The 20460-nt window shown below is 43.7% G+C and overlaps 1 protein-coding gene across 1 annotated transcript in view; it reads right to left on the bottom strand.

Moving 5' to 3' along the window:
- Nucleotides 1-595: 595 nt before the first annotated feature.
- Nucleotides 596-20460, bottom strand: part of LOC147889247 (uncharacterized) — a 51864-nt gene continuing 31999 nt past the window's right edge. Inside the window, exons 17-31 of the mRNA XM_087392016.1 lie at nucleotides 13205-13288; nucleotides 12140-12296; nucleotides 11845-12044; nucleotides 11672-11716; nucleotides 11511-11539; nucleotides 11298-11419; nucleotides 11043-11090; nucleotides 10754-10878; nucleotides 3661-3810; nucleotides 3347-3456; nucleotides 2018-3245; nucleotides 1851-1910; nucleotides 1577-1717; nucleotides 1231-1381; nucleotides 596-1135 (exon numbers count right to left, since the gene is read on the bottom strand). Coding sequence (XP_087248142.1) covers nucleotides 1358-1381; nucleotides 1577-1717; nucleotides 1851-1910; nucleotides 2018-3245; nucleotides 3347-3456; nucleotides 3661-3810; nucleotides 10754-10878; nucleotides 11043-11090; nucleotides 11298-11419; nucleotides 11511-11539; nucleotides 11672-11716; nucleotides 11845-12044; nucleotides 12140-12296; nucleotides 13205-13288 — 2523 coding nt within the window. The 3' untranslated portion in view covers nucleotides 596-1135; nucleotides 1231-1357. The remainder of the gene's footprint in view (nucleotides 1136-1230; nucleotides 1382-1576; nucleotides 1718-1850; nucleotides 1911-2017; nucleotides 3246-3346; nucleotides 3457-3660; nucleotides 3811-10753; nucleotides 10879-11042; nucleotides 11091-11297; nucleotides 11420-11510; nucleotides 11540-11671; nucleotides 11717-11844; nucleotides 12045-12139; nucleotides 12297-13204; nucleotides 13289-20460) is intronic.

Here is a 20460-nt window from a genome sequence, read left to right as displayed (position 1 = left end):
CCTTAAGGTTTTTTTTTTTTTAACCTAAAGCATCATGATTTGCAAAATATCTGATATATGTTATAAGACATACTTCTTTGAAATACAAAATTAATACATACTTTTTGGAAATAAGCAAGTGGAACTAGTAACTAAGGGAAGTATTAGATGTACAAAATAGCCATTTAATTGCAAGTTCTATTTAGATTTCAGTATGTTTCTTTGTGAGTACACTTGTCTCATTGTATTTCTTTCAACAAAAAATAATACCCTATTTAAATACTAAGTCGAGTTCATGGAGCTAGTTAGGCTTTATTCCCAGCTGTCTCGCTCTATGTCCCTCTCTCTCTCTCTCTCATACATGCATGCATGCATACATTTAAGTATGTATACACATATCCATGTATGTACGTACATGCACATGTACACACACACAAAGCACCGACAAAACAATCTTATGGAAAGGCTAAGAGCAAGCAGCAACAACAAAATAGCTCCCTACACCTTGAAATTCACCCAAAGAACACAATTTCAAACAGTCAACTTTTGCATGCATCATGATATGTTAATTGTGTACATGCAAAGGTCTGACCCAGTGATTGAGGGTGGCTTTCCATTGACCCATACTACATAGATTGCATGTGTAGTCTTTATGATAAGCGTTATGAATATCATTACATCATCAGTTTTTTTAAATTTAGCCATAAATGGTCATACCACTATGACCGAGCCAACCAACTCCCCTTGGAATACTCATTTTTACACCTGTATCCAATCGCAATGAGCAATCCATCTCGATTAAGCCACTCCTTATGCAGGATAGCCTATATCTGACATGTTATTCTTTCCTAAAGCATCATGGAACCAAACCTGCGCTCTGCATAGAAAAAAGATAGTAATCAGATCTTGGCATTTATGAAGACATTGAGGTCTGCTGACAAGGAAAGCAGGAGACCTCTATATGTTTAAAACATAGTATTTACAGAAGGGGAAAAAACCTATCTGGATTGAAATATGTCAGAACCTGGAGCTGTCAAACTTGTAACATATACCAGTTATGTTAAGCTCTGCATTGACTTGACTAGGATAATCAGCCAGATACCCCAGTGACTTGTTTTTCAGTTACATAAATTCCTAATTTTTTTAGGAGCTTCAGCTGCAAATAGAAATTTGACCATTAATAACAGGGCCTATCAAAAGCCATAAACTAGGTATATAAATAAAGAGACAAATGACTTGTTTGAGACAAACCTTCCTAAAAATGTACAGTGCTGTACCAGAAATCGGGGCAGCATTCAATTTCTATGCGATTTAAAGCGCTTTGAAAGAACAAAATATATTTCAGATGCTTTGGCTGTATATCACAAATCACTCCCAATTAATCTCTCCTTGGAAGCTTCAGCTGCAAATCGTCAAAGGCTCACCATTAATAATAAGCTCTCACTAAAGTCATTAAAATAGATAGTCATAACAGAGAAATATCTTGTTTAGATGCGCCTTTTCTAAATTCTGCTATAGTTGAAGAAATCAGTTTGAGCTCCACTTTCTATGCAATTTAAAGGAATTACAAAATCACACAAGAACTATCAAATGAAACCTTAGGTCTTGAAGGTGACTGTGTTCCTCTTATCGCAAGAGAATTTGAAGATGGTCCAAACCATCTTTCCTCTGTGGAAGGAGGCTTGCAAAAAGACCAACTCTGCTCAATACGTTTTTCATGTTCTTGCCCCTCACAAGTCTGCATGCCATCAATGAATCATTACCCAAGCTTGCTGATGAAAAAGTAGGATAAAAGCCCTTGACAGATCTTTGCACTACAACTTAATTTGTTGACCATGCCAATACTATGGAAATGAAAAATATTTGAATACCCGGACAGGCATGTCAAAGTCCTCGTACGAAACTGTAAGAGCATGAACAAAAAGGAGAGCCTGCAGAAGTAGGCAACAATCCACCAATCGTAAAAATAAGAAATGAGCTTTCATTTCTCAAACCAAAAGACAACTAAGAGAAGAGATGCCAGCTAGTTTATTCTTACCTTATCTATCAGATCCATGTTTTCCTGATTGGCTGCCAGGACATGAGCACCAATACAGGAAGGCTCATCCCCACAACAAGGGCAAAAAAGGGGCCTGAATACACATCCATCTTCTTTTACCCAGACACCCTCTGAAGACTGCATATGGTGGTTGATCGTCTCGACCTTAACAACACTATCATCCACTATTTTGGTATCTTGTATACAAGAATGCAATAAGGACATATCATACACAAATACCTGAACATCACTCACAGGTTGGATACCTTTACATATATTGAAAGAATCAACCAGCCCTTGTAAGAATTTTTTTCCAATAGTCCTCCTATACCCACTGTTGGCAAGTTTCTGGTCCCCAGGCACTTCCAACAGAGACTCTCCACACATGCAGCACAAAACAGCCCTTTCCCTTTCAGTAGCTACAGTGAATTCATCTCTGTGTTTTCTCAAAGGGGAAGCTTCTTGGATAGATACGCTTTTATTGATTGGGAGAGTGTAACATGAGCTACTAGACTTGTGGCCCACACAATTGGCCATACTGTGAATCCTTGAATCAGTGCAAGCAACAAAATCTAATGATAGACTCCTCACAAGAGGATCAAAATTTGATGCTTCTTGCAATCCCGCTGTACACATTGGATCTCCAGTAGACATGCCATACCGTGAAGCTGTATCACTGACCTTATTAAACAAGTTACATGGAGTCAGTGGCACCTGCTTTTTTGGAAAACATTCCACATGATCAATTTCGGAACCTGTGAATTGAACCTCTGAAAAAGGTGACCATTGAGTAATCCCCTCAAGACTAAGATGTGAGACTTTTGTTTTCTTGGCTGTGTTGCTGACCGAAGCAGACTCGGGTGTCACCTCTCCTATAGTCCGGAAAGCACGTCTGTGTCTAGACAAAGAACTGTCGCCAGGGACAGTACATGAGCTTTTGGCCAAAGACCAAGGAGTGGCTATCTTGGGAGACTCCACTAATGTGAGACAAGACCCAGACTCAGCAGGTAAAGCATCAGTATCTGCTCTATTTTGTCGAACAATCTCCTGCATGGGTAAACTTTCTACTGTAGCAATGTCTTTAGTACATTCAGAGTTGAATTCACCAATATTCACATGAATATCTGCTGATGTCTCACCATCAGTTTCCCCATAGCTATGGCATTCTCTTGGCAAGGCTGTATTGCCAGCACAATCAGATTCAGGCAATTGTATACGCTTGAGACAACTGCAGTCACACAGACAGGTAAATTACACTAGAATCGGGACACTAGCACTCCTTTAAATTTCATTTGGTACATCTCAGGGAACAACAAGGATTCCACGGACCATTTTTTTGCTGGAGCACTCATGGTGCACACCGCCCCACCAGCATCCAAACATACTGCAATGTTCTCGTCCGCATACTTGGCATTATTGGTGGTATTGCCAAAAGAAACCTGCTTCAGGAATGTTTATCCATACTGATTTAAGTTGAACTTCCAAGCATGTAAAAAAAACTCAGCAATCTACTATTTTAGAGGCACATTTCCATAGTCAGAGTCCTTATATTTCCTTGATTATAGCCCCTTCATGTTACGAAGTCAATTCAGAAAAAAATCAGCAAATTAGCAGGCTATGGGAAAATCATTTAAAATTGCAACCTCTAATATCATGGTCGCAATTTTCACCCCAGATATGGACATAGTGTACATATTTGCCTTAAACATAGACTGATAGCGCTGTTTAGGTTTCACACCAAAATCATACACAATGGAACAATCCCTCCCATATAAAAAACAATGTCGACTATTCTACAGATTATTTCCATAGCGGAGTCTTATTCAGAAACATTTGCATATGAATGACAATTTTATCTAATGGACAAAGGACCCACACGTAACACAGAATTGAATATAAGATTGGTACATTTTTCCCCCAAAACAGAGAGCCTTCTATATTATGCTTTCGAAATCGATACAAAAATTACAAAGGGACAAAAGACCCATGAGTAATCAGATTTGAATATAAGAATGGTATGTTCTTTCCCCAGAAAAAGGACCTTCTATATTATGCTTTCAAAATCAATACAAGATGGGCAATCTGCAAGGCAAGAAGAGCATTGTTTGGTGATCAGTGTGAGACATGGATCTTAGCACAAAAATATGTTTCCACTCATCAAGTAACAAGGGAAATCGCATCAGGCCTGCCCACTCTTGAGCCAAGCCACCATCCCCAAGTGAACACTTGCAGAATGCATATACATAGATGAGTCCAGGAACATGCCCAAACTCATCCTCTAAAAACACAACATAGTGCAGTTTCAATCTCATGATAGTCACTCATAAGGTTGAAAACCAAAAACTCCATCATGCATAGCAAGGACTAGATACTATGAATGCACATTAAACGTGAGATGATCCTAAGTGGACATGGCCAACATGATCTAGTAGCCCACTTTGCTGCTCCCGCTACCCTCCCCCGCCATCTCCCTTCTTCCTTCAGCCCTTCTCGGCCTCCTCCCCCGCCATCTCCTCCCCCACCATCCTCGCCTCCTTCTCCCCACCATCTCCCGCCTCCCCTCTCCGCCTCCCACCCGCCTCCTTCCCCGCCTTCTCTCTCCTTCCTTCAGCCCGCCTCGCCCCCGCCATCTCTCCGCCTCACCTCGCCCCCTCTTCGCCTCCTTCCCTGCAATCCCCCCCCCGTCTCCTCCTTACCCGCTTCTCTCTCCTCCCATATATGCCTTCTCCCTCCCCGCCTCTTCCTTCTCGCCTCCCTCCCGCGCCCTTCTTGCCCCTCCCACCATGTCCTTTCAGCCCTGCCTTTTTGTGGCCTATGGGTGGGGCTTCACAATTGCGTACAAGGCCATGTACCTTGGACCAACAACCTACTCTTGGTGCTGCCTTAGTAAGCAACCCGCGCTACTGATAACCCATCTATGGACAGGAAACGCCCCAAGAAGTAGGCTGGGCCTTTTTTTCCTTTTCCAAAGGACCTCTTCGCAAACTTTCAGCCCTCTCTTGACTACTCCATAGATCCTCAGGCCTTGGGGGTGTTCGGGTTGAGGTCGCAAAGGCTTCTTGAGGTGCCTCTTTCTTCAAGGACTGTCCCTAGCCTCTCTTGGGGGTGAGGCAGCTTCCTTGCCCACCTACTAGGTGGCTTCCCTTTTTCCTTTCCCTTCTTGTGCTTGTTCGAAGAAACAAAATCTTGGTGGTGACCCTTGGTCTGGCCAAAGGGGCTCTATGGTAGCACCCTCGATTCCTACAACCATTAAGGTCCTTCTTTCTCCAACTAACAAGAAACAGGTGCAACAAGTATTTCAGACCCTCCAAGACAAGGCGATTGTGGGTAGAATTGTGGGCCTCACACCCTCAAGGAGACAGGAGAGTGGATCCAGGCGAGATTGGCACTAGAGAAGGGCGACCACATTCAAGAGGTCACCATCTACGGAAGAGACATCTTCCCAATCTAGTTGAGCTCCCTCGCTACCGCCTTGACACTTGTGAAGCACAACCCCATCCTCCTTGGCCCGCATTTGGTGTACCTCTTCCCTTGGTACCACGACTTTACAGTGGAGGACATGGACACGACACATCATGTTCCCCGATTCTCGATTACGCTCTGCTTCCCAGGGCTCCCAAAGGAATACAGAGCCATCCTCCACTCCATTGGTCCAATGTTTGGCACGATGTTGGAGTCCCCGTGAGATTCGGCAGCATCAGTGGTAGCAGACCACGGGTTTCCCCAAGGTCAAACTGGTGGTTGAGAGTTCAAAGTCCCTCCTAGAGTTGATTCTCCTCAAGACCGTCGAGGAGGGTACACTTCACCGAGTGAAGATTTATGGGTTACCAGGTCTGTGTCTTCATTGCAAGCAAATGGGTCATTTAGCCAGAGATTGCACTAGCGGCCAAGGCCGGGCTCCTCCCCTCCATTCCCGCAGAGCAAGCAGAGTCAACAGGCCAAGGCCCAGCACCCCCAGATAGGAGTAGCATGAGTCTATGACCGCTTTGGTGACGTCTTCAGAAGGGGACTGGAGCCAAGTCAAAAAGAAAAAGAAACCAATCAAACCAGCTCGAAAGCGCCGCAAGCAACGGGCTAGACACAGGGAGGGGGAGGGGGGGGGGGGGAGAGAGAGAGAGAGAGAGAGAGAGAAAGAGAGAGAGAGAGAGAGAGAGAGAGAGAGAGAGAGAGAGGCACCTGCGGAGAAGCAACTGCTGCAAGAGCCCGTAATTGAAGACCCCCCCCTCCCCTCAGCGGCAAAGGCCATTGTCCAACCAGTCGATCCTCCCATGATGGAGATCCAAAGTCTGCAATCACTGAAGTATCCACAGCGAGCCTCACGAGCTCCTGATGTTACGATGGCGGAAGCTTCAAAAATTGGCTTGGTAGCGGTTGAGGAGGAGCGGATCCAAAGCCCCGATGACCGGATCAACGTGGTGGGCCTGTGGTCGCCCCTACTCCCCCTGCCTCCCTCCCCCTTCATGATGAAATGGACACAAAAGATTGGCATTGAGTCGGTGTCCACCCTAGTACGACAACATACGGACACAGACTACTCACCCTCCAAACCCTCGACAAAGTCACAAAAGGCAATTTTTTTGAAACAAGGACCCACTCAAAGGAGAACCTTGTTTTCTACTTCCTCATCCTCATGAGCTGAATCATAGTGAGTTGGAACGTGCACGAGCTCAATGACCGTGCTCGTAGTCAACCAAAATATCTGATCCTTCACCAAAACTTGCAGAGGGCAATGGTAGGGCGGGTAATGGACATCTTTTTGATACAGGAGCAAATGTTCTTAGTTTTAGACATCAAACGATGACACCACTTCCTTCCGAGGAGAGGCTTGGACGTGTGCTCCCCAATCGTAGGACGGAGCGAAGGGGTCCGCATCTCGGTCTTATAGACGGTGGCCCCAAAGATCTATGATCAGAGCGAGCTTATCCCAAGGCGAGCAGTTTGGATGGGAGTCAGGATGGGAGAGTCTAGGATTGGGATCCTCAACGTGTATGCCCCAACATGCAAACACCGTCCAGCCTTTTTTTTCGAGGCGGCTAAGAGAGTGTCTTCCAAATGTTGACTCCTAAATTGTTGGAGGAGACTTCAACAACTTGGAGTTTGGGAAGGAGAAGCAAGGCGATGCCTCATTCTCTGAGATGTCAACAGCACAACGGAGCACCTGGGAACAGTTCATCTTCATGATCAGTAGCACAGACCCGTGGTGAAAGCCAGAGTTCGACAAGATACCTGGAAGCCTCCTCTTCTCTTTCATCCAGAGGAGACATGATGGATTGCTTGAGAGGCTAGATCGCTTCTACTTTGGGGACTGGACACTCCACAGAGGCAGCTCTACCAAGATTATGGCAGGCACCACGATGTTTGACCACTCTCCAGCAGTACTCCACCTAGAGCAACTCCATCGAGGTCTTTCCCAAAAGGGGGTCCGCATTCCAAAGGACCTCCTGCAAGATGAGAAGATTCAACAGGTTATGGCAAAGATTTGGCAACAATCAGAGTCAACACCTTGCGAGGGCTGGTCTTCATGGGCGGCTGATGTGATTCAGAGGAGCAGTGAGAAGTTACAGTCTCATGCCCTTAAACAAAGGAGGGCTCTTTCGAAGTGCGAGCATGCACTGTGGTGGCGAGACCTCGCCTCCACAGAGAGGCTTAGGGAGCAAGACCCACGATCCCAGTGGCTTAGTGACAGATTTGAGAGCACGCACCTTTGGCAAGCTGAGTTCTTCTACCACTCTTCCAAAGCCCGGTGGGTACAGTAGGGCGACCAGATGACGAAGCAATTCTTTCATACCACTAGACCTCGATCGACAAGCACGCAAATGCAGCATTTATGAGATCCACAAGGCATTATGTACACCGATCCACCGAATATTCTAGAGCTAACGAAGGGAGTCTGGAGAAGCCTTTCACGGATGAGGAGCTCTGAAAAGCCTTCAAGGCCCTCCCGATCCAGAAGTGTTCGGACGAAGATGGCTTGACTCCGACCTTCTTTCCGAACTTCTAAGAGATCATTTCTACCCCTTTCCACCTAGCCTGCCAAGAGATCTTCGACACGGGATCCCTTCCTCAGTCCTGAGCAAGAGGTGGATTTGTTTGATCCCGATAGGGGGAGATAGGTCAAACATTCGACAGTGGAGAACTGATCACCTTGCTTGATACTGCATACAAGATCCTCGCCCAGTTCTTGAGTTTGCGGTTATGGCCTCATCTCACCGACATCATCCATGACATGTAGACCGACTTTGTTCAAGAGCGCGGCATCCTGGACAACATTTTCATGTTCTAGGAAGCAGTGGATTGGGCTCCGAAGGAGTCACAACCTTTGGGGCTCTACGACGACTGTTGCGAGGCGCGTACGTTTTTGCAAGGCTTGGCCTACATGAGTTTTCTACATTTTTACTCCGCGAGGGATTCGTCGACTGTATAGTCCCCCCACTTGGCTGTTAGCCCATGTACCAAAGATTCCCTAGGCAGTGAGCTGGGTTTCTTTGGAGTAGGCTGGTTTTCATCTTTCAACCTTGATCCGGTTTTTTCCATACTCAACACCTTCGGGGCTGTTATTTTGTATGAAGTTTTTTCAAGCATTAATAGAAGATTCATTTCTTTGCAAAACAAGAAAAAAAATATTGGGCACGGCCATATCCCTCGAACCATGGGGCAGCTCTGGAATCCTAGCTTTGGAATCCTATTCCAAAACCCTTGCCATTCAAAAGCAACAATGTCATATCTCCTCCCCTTTGTTGGAGCCGGGAACCAATGGGAATCCACCATGTGCCACTAGCGAAAAGAAAGTATGAGATATGATCCATGACCAAAACGCAAAGATGCCAAAATATGCAAGCTGCCCCATGCAAGGGACTCCAAGGAGAGGCCACGAGCTAAAGTTGCCTACCAAGTTACGTAAGAGAAGAAGAGCACCAATGTAGTCTAGTGATCTATGAGGGCCAATACCACTTCTAGAGTCTCGTTACACCCTCCACAAAGGGCGATCCTCCCAAATAGAATTGCCATTGTTTGTGATCTCGTAGTCTGCTTGGTTGCACACCAATGAAGCCATGTCCTACTTTGCCAAAGTACCATATCAAAAGATATTCCTTCAAAAGCTAGAGGTAAATCCTATGCTAAGCTTACTTGAAACCATCTCTGCACTGCTTGTTTCGGGTAGAGCAGTTAGGACATTATGAACAAGTAGCGCATTAATGAATAATTAGGGCAACTAGTTCAAGAAGGACAATTGGGCATATAGAAATATTACGTCAAGGAGTACACTATAGCAAGTAGGACACCTTAGTCAAGTAGGAAGTTTAGGGCACATGAGATGATCTAAACTAGGACTAACTTATGGTTGGGTTTGATCAACACCAAGAATGAGGTGAGACCTTAAGAAAAATATGATGACTAGTGGTAATATGCCTAGGCAGATGGCAAATAGCTAAAAATGCCTGGTGATAAGAAATGGCAAGTTGGCCCTACATGACAAGGAATAGGAGGGGAAGTTTGCTTCTCTTCTCTTTTACTTGCTTGATGAGAGCGGTGTGAAAGAACATGGTGGAGAGGGAGAGAGAGGGAGAGAGAGAGAGAGAGAGGGTAGGCTAGGGAGAGAAATAATACTCAAATGGAAACACAATGAAAGTGAAAGGAAATGGAAATGCGCAATAGATCAAAATGGAAAGACTCACATTGATAAAGCTTGATGTAGACTCCTTGATGTGTGTAGATGTGACACAAGTACAATCATATATAGAATAGGAGACACTAAAATACCAAAGTGTATATGGGATATCTCCCAATATGGCACGTGGCACTCACACATAAGACTCTACAAGAACTCCTAGTAGAACACACTAAAAGACACTCAGCTTGACTTCATGTTCTAACATCTCCCCATGAAGGAAAGATGAGGGACTACCAAGAACAAAACATGACAATGATGGACTACTAATCTATGCATTTCTTGTCTTTGCCACTAACCACCTTCCTTCATAAGCAGAAGCCTCAACTTGGTTTGCCAAGTTGGAAAGTTCTTACCAGAAAACTTTTCAATGACAATTCCTGCTTTGGAATACTCCATGTCTACTTCAAATGTTGCAGCAATACAGGCTGAAGTGCGAACTCGGAGCAATACCTAGAATAGTATGGGCTGGAGCAACAACTCAGCTTGCAATTGCGACAGAAAAAGGCCAACAATAGGCATCGGACCAGCTGGAATAGCGTAGGGAGAAGCTCCATCAGGGCAGATGGCAGCATTCTCGAGGCGTGAATAGCAGCAACAGTAGCACTCTTCAAGTAGGTCGTTTCTTCAAAAACGAGCTCCAAATGAGGTCATTTTTTGGGCGACTAGTAGTAGAAATGTCTCCACAACAGTAAGCAACTATTTCCTTCACAAAAATGCCCCCAAAACAGCGAAAATGAGCTGAAAAGCTCGCTCACCCTCTTCTAGGTTTAACTATCCAACGATTCACATCCAAGCAAAGTTTGAAATCACCAATTATTTAACCAAAAACAAATCAGGGCAACCAAAAGAATAGAGTTGACATTCTTTGTGTGTAAACTATATCCTAAGGGTTCAAGACAAATAAAGCAACTTTCTTGATGGAGCAGCTATTGGCTCAAACAAACCTCATACATTGATAACATGATACTTCAAATGGAGAAATAAACATAAGTCTTCAAGGTCCACAAAAAGCTGATTTTAAAGCCACGTGAATATAGCATCAGTCTGATGGGAGACAGTAATACCTCAAGCCTTTGAAAAAAAGAATGCAATCCATCAAGAGTATCTTGGAAACTATCCACTTGCTGGATAGAATTCCGCAGCCATTTAGACATGTAATCTAAATTGGTTTTTCTCTTGTACCGCTCATCTGTAAGCACCAAATAGTCTAAAGGCGATTTAGAACACCTCCATATATGCTTACCAGATCATTAAAGAAATTGACTTCCTGAACAAAAACTCACATGCAGCCACACCCATTTCAATAATAAATAGTCTTTTCAAACAATGCTGGCCTAATCCCATTCTTCATACCCAGAAGGATGATGGCTCCATAATCATGACGATGTCGAATACAGCGCCCTGCAAGGTATTAAAAAGTCAATTTTTACTTACTTTTGCCCTGAAGCCCTCTAGGGTTTTAAATTACCAAAAACCCACAAAACCTTCCTAACAAGTACCGTCACTGGAAATACTTCACAGACTTTTTTCAAGTTTTGCCCCTTTTTCCCAAAAGTGGACAAGACGGATGGATGGAGACTGCCCACTAAGTTCAAGAAAGTGACATACCCACTGCTTGATTTAACGCTCGAAAGGCCTGATAGCAGTACCACTGATCACCACCCAAAAGGTTTTTTGAAACCTTGTTTTCAGAGTTGTACTGCTTTTTCATGTTTACCTGCAGATCTTTCCTGTAATTTAATTTTATCAGGATCCAATGAATATTAGCTTCCAATTATGTTATGTCAAGCGTAATTATCTGGCTGGGGTTTAGAAGATTACTGGTTTGGAAAGGGGATGCCCACAACAATCTATGCCTTGAGTTAAGATGGCGATCACCACAGAAACAATTATAGAGTAAAGGTAATGCTAATGCTTATTATTTATCTTGATACACAGCATTGGAAACTCCAAATATTACGTCAAACAAAAATCTTGGATACAACTATACGAGCATTCTTGTCTGAAAAATCTATTCCCTCTGAAACCTGTACAGCTAGACACAACCAGAAGACGTTTGCTAAGGTTAGCTTAAGGTTACTCGCTTCAGTTGAACAAGTTCCAGGAAAAACAAAATAAAACAAAACAAAGAAAGGTTCGTGCATTAAGCAATCACCTTTCCTCTGCAAACCGCAAGAAATGCTGCTCCTTTTTTGGGTTGTGGGCTCAACGAAGGTTGTGTTGTATCGTTTTTCGCAGTTTTCTTGCGGCTTGTCTTGGACTTGCTTTTCTGATCTGTAGTTTTGGACTTTCCATTCACAGCCTTGTAATATTCTGTCAGCATTGTCTCAAAGTTTTCCATTTTACCTCGAGGCTCTGACAATGTTACAATGGCATTAGGTTTATTTATGGAATAAGTTGGGTAAATACAACTTTGGCACAAAGCTTACCATACAATCAGTGCTCCATACCTGTAAAAAGCTGCTTCTCATCAGCGAGTCGCTTCCATTGACCTGTAGCCTTCCAACGATCACAAAGTTTTTCCAAAAGTTTGTAGCTTGGGAAAAAAACTAAAGCACCATCAGGCGAAACCTTAAAGAACTCCTCCAAAGCACTTCCCAGAGCATCCTTCATCAGAAAAAACAGATGCTTCGTCTTATTTCAGGCAGCTCAAAATTGATTGGAAAACAGAGAAAGAGATTCAAAGAGAGAGACGCAAACTATAAGTGCATGCATGACCAGGAAGATCCTATTATCAAAGATGTATACATTGGAAGAGCAGATTTATGGTATCTAACATAGTTGTAAGACGCGTTAAGACACGATACATCAGACACGCTGCAGACATGAGTGTCTAAAGTGTCTTAAGGATAAGACATGTCATTGTGGTTATAATAATAAATATTTAATTAATATATGTATAAGTATACAAGTGTACAACTTGCTAGCATAGCTATCTGCTAGATTCTAGAAGTACAATAAGCTACTCTTAAACAATGCAAGAAATGTCTTAAAGATAAGACAAGTAAGACATGTCATTGCAGTTATAATTATAAATATTTAATTAATATATGTATAAGTATACAAGTGTACAACTTGCTAGATAGCTTGCTGCGTGATTCTAGAAGTAGAATAAGCTACTCTTAAACAATGCAAGAAGTAGCAATGCACTTGTACAATGTAGTTAAGAGTCAAGACTCGTCACTCAAGACTTAAAAGTTAAAGTTAAGACTCACAACTCTTTAGCTTGCAAGTCACAACTCACAACTTGGTGTCTTATCATAAGACACCACTGTCTTAACAACCATGGTATCTAAGCTCAACCGATATTCTGAACTGCATTTATGAATGGTTGCTCTTTCTGACATTAATAAAAGATTTGCCTTAACTGTAATATAGGCATGCTACTTAGCGCACCGCTTTTCTTAAAGCTTAACCCAACCAAATTAACGACTATCTTCTAAACTGAAAACAAGGAGATAAGGAAACAGAAATATTTTCAATATGATGAAATAGAAGGAAGCCATTCAACCTACCTGGAAAGCATACCCATCTGCATGTTTGTAACTGGCATTCAATGGCACATTTCCTGGACCCTTCGCCACAGATGCTGCCCAAACCTAGGCAAAAGAGCACAATGAGAATATATTTCTAAAAACACTGTAGCCAGGAAATGTGTTTCCACTAGAAAGCCAGGGATTCTTAAGGGGACACAGAATTTATTTGGACAGCAATCCCCAGTATCAATTAAAATATTAAGGAATCACGGGAAAGGGAAAGGGAAAGGGAAAGGGTTGTTTCCAAGGATGCACACCAAAACAAATAGAGATATGTGTCTATGTATTTGAAGACAACCTCTTGCCTCAATGGTAAAGAGTTATGAATCTCATTGAAACATTTATTAATTCCAGCATTTATAACCAAGATCCAAGGCTGGTTCAAAACATGTTTCCAATAATTAGAAGAGACATCAAGTAAAAGGCCAAAGGGGGTTGGTAACATTTGAGAAACTTAAAATCGTTATAATAACAAATTCACCCCAAAAAACAAATGAATTTTTTAAAAGAACTTGAACCACAACCATACGGACACTGTTAACCCTGTGGATTGATGCAAAAAACCATGGGAGAGTCTCCCATTCTTTCATTGCGATGTTAATAACGCCAAGAGATTTCAACTTGGTGTTAGGAGACGGGAATTGGAGAAGGCTCAAAAAATCTCTCAAGAATTAAAAAATCACTCTTTTCTTTTGGCTTTCTATTCACAAAGGGATTCCAGGAAATCAATGGAGGTCCAAGTTTGGGGCTTCCTCTTCTTTCCCACATTGCCTCTCTACTAAGGAATCCATTCAACATTGCCTTTGAGAATGCAAACAAGTCCAAATTATTTGTAATGGGATTTCAAGGCTCTTGTGCAGATTTGTTCTCTCCCCCTTCTTCTTCATGTCGGGCTTAGTGGCTTGGCTCTCCCTGGCTAGGCCACAAGTGCTTTATGAGCTGCATAGCTCCTCTTGGAGCTTTCTTGATTTGTCGTCATTTTGGTTGAGATATGCTCTCCTTGATTTAGGTCGGCATTATCATTTATGTGTGTTATGAATGCATTTCAGAAATGATATTTTGATTTTGTTCTAGTAGCTGGTATGTTTTCCTATTTAAAAGTACCTGATACACACACTTTTTTTTGGGTGAAATCTTATATTTTTGTGTGGGAAACCCCAAAAGAGGTAAAAACCCACCAATAAGTACAAGGGAAAAATTTAGAAGTAAAGCCTCAGAGCAAAAGTCAAGAGGTAACCAAGTAAAAAGTTACATATCAAGTTGGAGGAAGATCAAACACAACATCCACCAGATTCAGATTTTTGCTCTATAAAAAGTGATGCAGTGTAGAAACCACACCATCAATAAAAACAACCTGTTTTTGGCAAGTGCCCTAGTTCAGACGGTCTTACTCCATCTTTTTTTATAGCCTTTTGGAATATGATAGGTGATCATATTACTTCAGCCCTGCAGGGCATTTGGGACTCGGGTGAGAGGCCTGACTCACTGACCGAGGGACTCATACACCTTATCCCGAAAGGTGGCAACAGGAATTTTGTATCCCATTGGAGACCCATCACTCTTTTGGGCACTCTATACAAAATTCTTGCCAAGGCGATCAGCATCGAATTGCAGCCCCTTCTTCCAGACCTCATCCATGATACTCAGACAGGCTTTGTGCATGGCAGGAGCATATTTGATAACATCTTTTGCTTTTGGGAAGCCTCAGAGTGGGCTATGCAGAGCAGGCACAGGCTGGCAATTCTACTCTTAGACTTTGAGAAAGCCTATGACAGAGTAGATTGGGATTTTCTTGAGGGCAGATCAGCCCATAGCCAGGTTTTGATTGGAGGGGTAAGGGGTGACAGGTTTCAGATTTCCAGATCAGTCCGTAAGGGATGCCCTTTAGCCTCCTTTTTCTTTTTGTGGCTGAAGCTATGAGTATCTTTTCTTAGATCTCACGCTGGTTTATATGGGCTGAGATTGCCCTTGAGACAAGAGCAGGCGCTTCTGGACTATGAGTTGGCTGATGACACTGCCATTTTTATTGAGGCCTCCTCGCATTCACTGAATGCTTTCCGAACAACCTTAGATATATTTTGCTTAGCTGCAGGAGCACACATTAACTGGCATAAATCCTTTGGCTTTTGGATCAGCGATGAGGACACTCCAGGCCGGGGAGTTGACATTGGCTTCTTGTGGATTCAGAGGGGTGTTCCTGTCAGATATTTGGGATGCCATGTAGGGTTGGGCATCTCTCCAGCACATGAGTTTACCCCAGTACTGGAGAGTAAAAGGAAAAAGCAGCTCAGCCAAACTTAACCTTGCATCTAGAGTTGTGGTAGTGAACCAGGTTCTCTTGGCCACTGCCTGGTTTGTGTGTTCATGCTGGTGCAAGTCTAGAGAGTGCATCACTCAGCTCATTAGACCAATCAGAAATTTTATATGGAGTGGACTCAATGGCACGACAGATGTTGCAGCGAGGGTGGCCTGGGAGACCATTATTCTCCCTACATGTGAAGGGGGCCTTAATATCATTGACCCGGACCTGCAATGCTTTATAAGGTGGTGGTAAGGAGTCTCATGCCTGGGCAGGAACCTTGGAAGGACTTCCCTTTTGGATGCATTCAGGCTTGCACACCTACCTTGGGAGATGATTGGGTGGATAGCCCTCACTGGATTTTGACTTCCGCTCCTCTTAGATCTCCTGAATCTCCTCTCATGGTTGCCATCCTGAAAGCTTGGGGCAGCTTCAGGAATACACTTCACTGGGTTCCACCCTCTACCCTCAAAGAGATTGATAGGCAGCCAATCATTTAGAATGACAATATTTGATGAGCATGGCAAGCCACTAGGCACTTTGCATTACATGCAGTGGTCTAGATGGGAGAGACGCCTTGCCTTAACAGTAGGCACTTGGAAAGCATATATCGAGCTACCTGAGGATCAGAGACTACAGTCCATGAGTCACCTCAGGGGGGTAGCACGCAAGATTCAGTAGATAGATGCAGCCATCCTGGTGGACTGGACAGTTGATAGGCCTATTACTTCTGCCACTTGGATGGGAGCTTTCTCGAGGATAGCAATTCCTCTTCAGGTGATCGTTCTTCGAGGTGTTGGGGAGGATGCACTTGTCTTTGATGTTGGGGATGAGGGTATACTTTCTAGGTTCACGGATGATATTCTTCTAGAGGTTGCCTTTGAACCTGTCAAGATTGTTGGCTTTGTGGATCATGGAGCGGGCTTACAGTGGTATTTAGACCCCGACCCTCTGCTCTTGGCCCTGGGATCGTGGAGATTGTGGTTATATGGAGGTGCACCTATCAAGTGCTTACAGTGGGACCCAGGAGTGTAGGAGTGGATAGATCATGGGCACCGAGAAAGAAGGATTCCCTTCTTTCGTTTCACGGTTGGTTATTCCAAGAGATTTCAGTCGAGTAGTAGGGATTGGATTCCCTCCAGAGCCCCCCATTGGGACAGCTTCTTTATCACCGCAGATTTGCATAGGAACTTCTGGAGGAGGCTCTGAAAATCCCTCAGAAATAGAAAGATCGCACTTTTCTTTTAGCATTCTATTCATGGAGGGATTGCAGTGAACCTGTGGAGATCATGATTTGGGGCTGACCCTACTTGCCCTCGTTGTCATTCTGCAGATGAGTCAATGCGACATTGCCTTTGGGACTGTAGTCAGGCGAGGACTATTTGGAAAGGGGTTGCTTGAATACTTAGCATTTTTCATACCTCCCCTTTCTTCATGACTTGGGGCTCGATCGCCTAGTTATCCCTTACTGGGCCCCATATGTTTTATGAGGGTGAGTCTTTTTCTTGGGCACTCTCGACAGGTGATAGAGACATGCTCTCTTCATGATGTACCATTTACTCCCTTTAGAGCTTCTCATGCTTCAATGGACACTTCCTGGGAGATTCTGGCTAGCATTTCCTCTTGGCACATCTGGAGAGCCAGATGTACAGAGGCCCTAGATGGCACCCAGATACACCCATCACAGGTGTTCACGGGTATTTGGACTGACAGTTCATACTTTGATAGCCATTTGGACTAGCATGCAAAGCCCTTCACGGGCAGCCTCTTCTAAGAGGACTGTATTCCTACGAGTTTGGAGGGGTTCTCCCTTTTTCTCGGAGGGTTCTACAAGATTGAGATTGCACTATCAGCCCCAATCCTTTCTTCTTTGCTTTTGAGCTTTTCATGCATTGCATGGTGTATCTCGTATGGAGCTTGCTTTAACAGTTTTCTTTAATACTTAATAGAAGACTCTTTTTGCACACCAAAAAAAAAAAGAGAGAGAGACTCCGACACAAGCATCAGAGGCAAAGGAGCTAGATCAACATCTGTATCCTCGGACGAAAGAGCTGCATCTGATAAAGCAGGACTCAACATTTCAGCTTCACTCCGAGTATCAACTTGAGAAAAAGCATGTGCTCCATATCCTAAGGAGAAGGAAGCTGATGATGCTCAACAGGAGTCGGATCCTGAACTTCTTCAGCAAGAGAAAGATTGGCCTGTGATTTTTCTACCTTCCTCCAGTAATGCTTCGGAGCAGTAAAAGAAGGCTTATCCAGTAAAGCCGTAGCAGAAACCGGAGGAGAAGGAAGAGTAACCTTCACAGTTGAAGAAGGAGCAAGAGATGCGGTCATGGAAGCAGAAGGGCAAGCACAAGCAAAATGACCAACCTGCCGGCACCGATAACATGATGTAGGAAAAGAGGCAAAATGCAACCTGATGCGCATCGGATGGGCAAATCCCAAATCAAGATGCAAAGTAGAGGGCACAGACTGCATCATATGCCATAGAATACAAAGACGAACATCCCGCGTAGCTTGTAAAAACTCTTGTCTCGGAACATGTAGAGGCCTCCCCAAAAGCACTACAAGAGTAGAAAGATGTTGAAGAAGAGACAGAAGCAATGCTTTGAGGGTAATCCAAACCGGACAGTGAGTCAGAAGAGAGACAGACGGATCAAAAAACGGATCCCAAGGCATCACATAAGCAAAGAAACCAGCCCCATGAATATCAACACGACTGAGAAGTCGCTCCAATACATTAGTTGAAGAGAAATGGGCAATCTTGTCCACATTCACTTGAGAAGACTCCTGATTCTTGGCATTCCTATAAAGAAGCTGGAGGTTGCAATGACAAAATACCAACCTCTCTAGCTAAGAGGTACTCAGCCTATTTCTCTTCTTTATATGAAAGAGTGCCTAGTGCTTCAATTCCTCTCATGGACCGAACTGCAATCGTGAGAGAGCACTTGAACAGCAAGGCGTTTCTGCACACATAATTAGAATTTAGAATTAAGTAGAATGTAGGTTGTAACTCACATTATACTATGTTGCATGATGCATCATGCATCATGCATGTAGCTGAAACTTGAGTGTATGGGTAGTGAATTATCAGTATCAGAGCACAATCCCCATACTTCTCCTACGATGAGACAGGTTGTAGTGACTCTCTCGAAGCTTTACAATCTCTCGACCAAAGCTTCCCGTATGGTTGCGGAAGCCCAAGAGATCATCCTCTATAGGACATTGCACACATCACCATGGATTACCGCCCTAATGTATGTCATGAAGCCATCATCCAACTCCGTGTTCTCATATTGCTCCTCATTTTGCCATAGAGGATGCAATACATGTGCAACTGCATGAATTGGTTTGTGAAACCAATCCCATCACTTATTCCACACAGCCTTGATCCGCTCAATCCTTTAGAGAACAAACCATGGACAACAAACAAGAGTCAAGAGTCAAGACCAATGCAGAGCATCAAGACTCAAGACTCGAGTGAAGTGAAAATTTACAAATAAAGAAAAAACATAAGGAGACTTACTACTCTCTTCTCAAGTATTGTACTCTTCAATCTTGTCCATGTACTCATATTAAAGATAAAAGGCCAAGAGTGCTACCCTCCATGTCTATGATGTGCAAGACTGTGTAGATCAAAGATCAAACCCTCAACCTCTACCCACCACTCCTCTCTCATGACAGCACACATAAAAGCTCTTGCCTTCGGGCTCTCTCTCACTACAACCACACATTTGAATACACAATGTGTCGAACCTCAAGCACAATAAACATATGTGCAAATCTAGTGGTTGCAGGCTGCAATAGCTTAAGATTGCTATAGGGCCGAAACATTCTCAAAACTTTTGGCCTCTTCTTCACGAATTTTATCATGCTTCGTCCAGTGCGAAAGATGAAATCAACCCTTTGTATTTTGTTAGAATATGAAGCCAAGTTGAGTCAGTTGGGTGTGTTCTAGTGTGTTCTACTGTGAGTTCTAGTCTAGTGTGTCCTATGGATGCCAAGTACCACATTGGGAGTTCTCCCATATGCATAGGTGTTCATATGTGTGTGTGTGTGCTCTATATAAGAGCTGTACTTGTTTAGTGTCAAATCATTCAAGTATCAAGCTACAAGCTCTTTGGTCTACATGTCAAAACTCTCATTTTTGTTCATTCCTCTAGTCATTTCATTTCCATTTCATTATGTCTCCTTTTGAGTATCACTTCCTCTCTCCCTAGCCTACCCTCTCTCTCTCCCTCTTTCCACCATGTTCCTTCATGTGGTATCAAAGCCTCCCTTCCTACCTTCCCCTTCTTTTTGCTCTATCTAGAGGATGAGAGAAGCCCGCAAATGGAAGCTCCCCTCTCCTCTAAGGTAGACCCTCCCTTCCCTTAGCCTCGCCATGGTTCCTCGCCATCAAGTACTCCGATGTCCTAGTGATTGCTCCTGGTTCTCCCTCGGCATTGGCGGACATTCCTCGTCAGTTGGTCGCCAAAAACTTGTTTTGGAGCAGTCCAACAGCTGTTTTTTGACCTTTTGAGGTCCGATTTTGACGTTTTTTGACATTTTGGCACTGCCCAAACATAAACGACCCTGTCCTCTACCATTTCGAGAAAAAAAACTTTGATTTTTTGTCCGTACAGCCATACGGACCTTTGCAAGCGGATGCGTGACAGTGCCAAGAGTCCGTACAACTTGTCAGAAGGTGGTTCCGACCAGTTTTAGGCTACTTTTTGGCATTTTTTGCTCAGATTTGGACTACCGTGACCTCCACCAGTGATTTGAGCTTCCCGAGCTTACCCACAAGTCATTTTGATTGTACCGACACTCCGGTACATTGACTTGAGGCTTCCGACAACGGGGAATACTCTTTTCACACCTCGTCATCTCCGACGTTGCGATATTGCGGTGTTCGACTGTCCCGAATAGTCAAATATCATTTCTCTGATCTC

The sequence above is a fragment of the Dipteris shenzhenensis genome, chromosome 20 (assembly GCF_047967505.1).
Source record: "Dipteris shenzhenensis isolate YYH24624 ecotype China chromosome 20, Dip_SZ_1.0, whole genome shotgun sequence".
Classification (NCBI taxonomy): domain Eukaryota; kingdom Viridiplantae; phylum Streptophyta; class Polypodiopsida; order Gleicheniales; family Dipteridaceae; genus Dipteris; species Dipteris shenzhenensis.
This window is presented reverse-complemented; position numbering and strand designations above follow the sequence as displayed.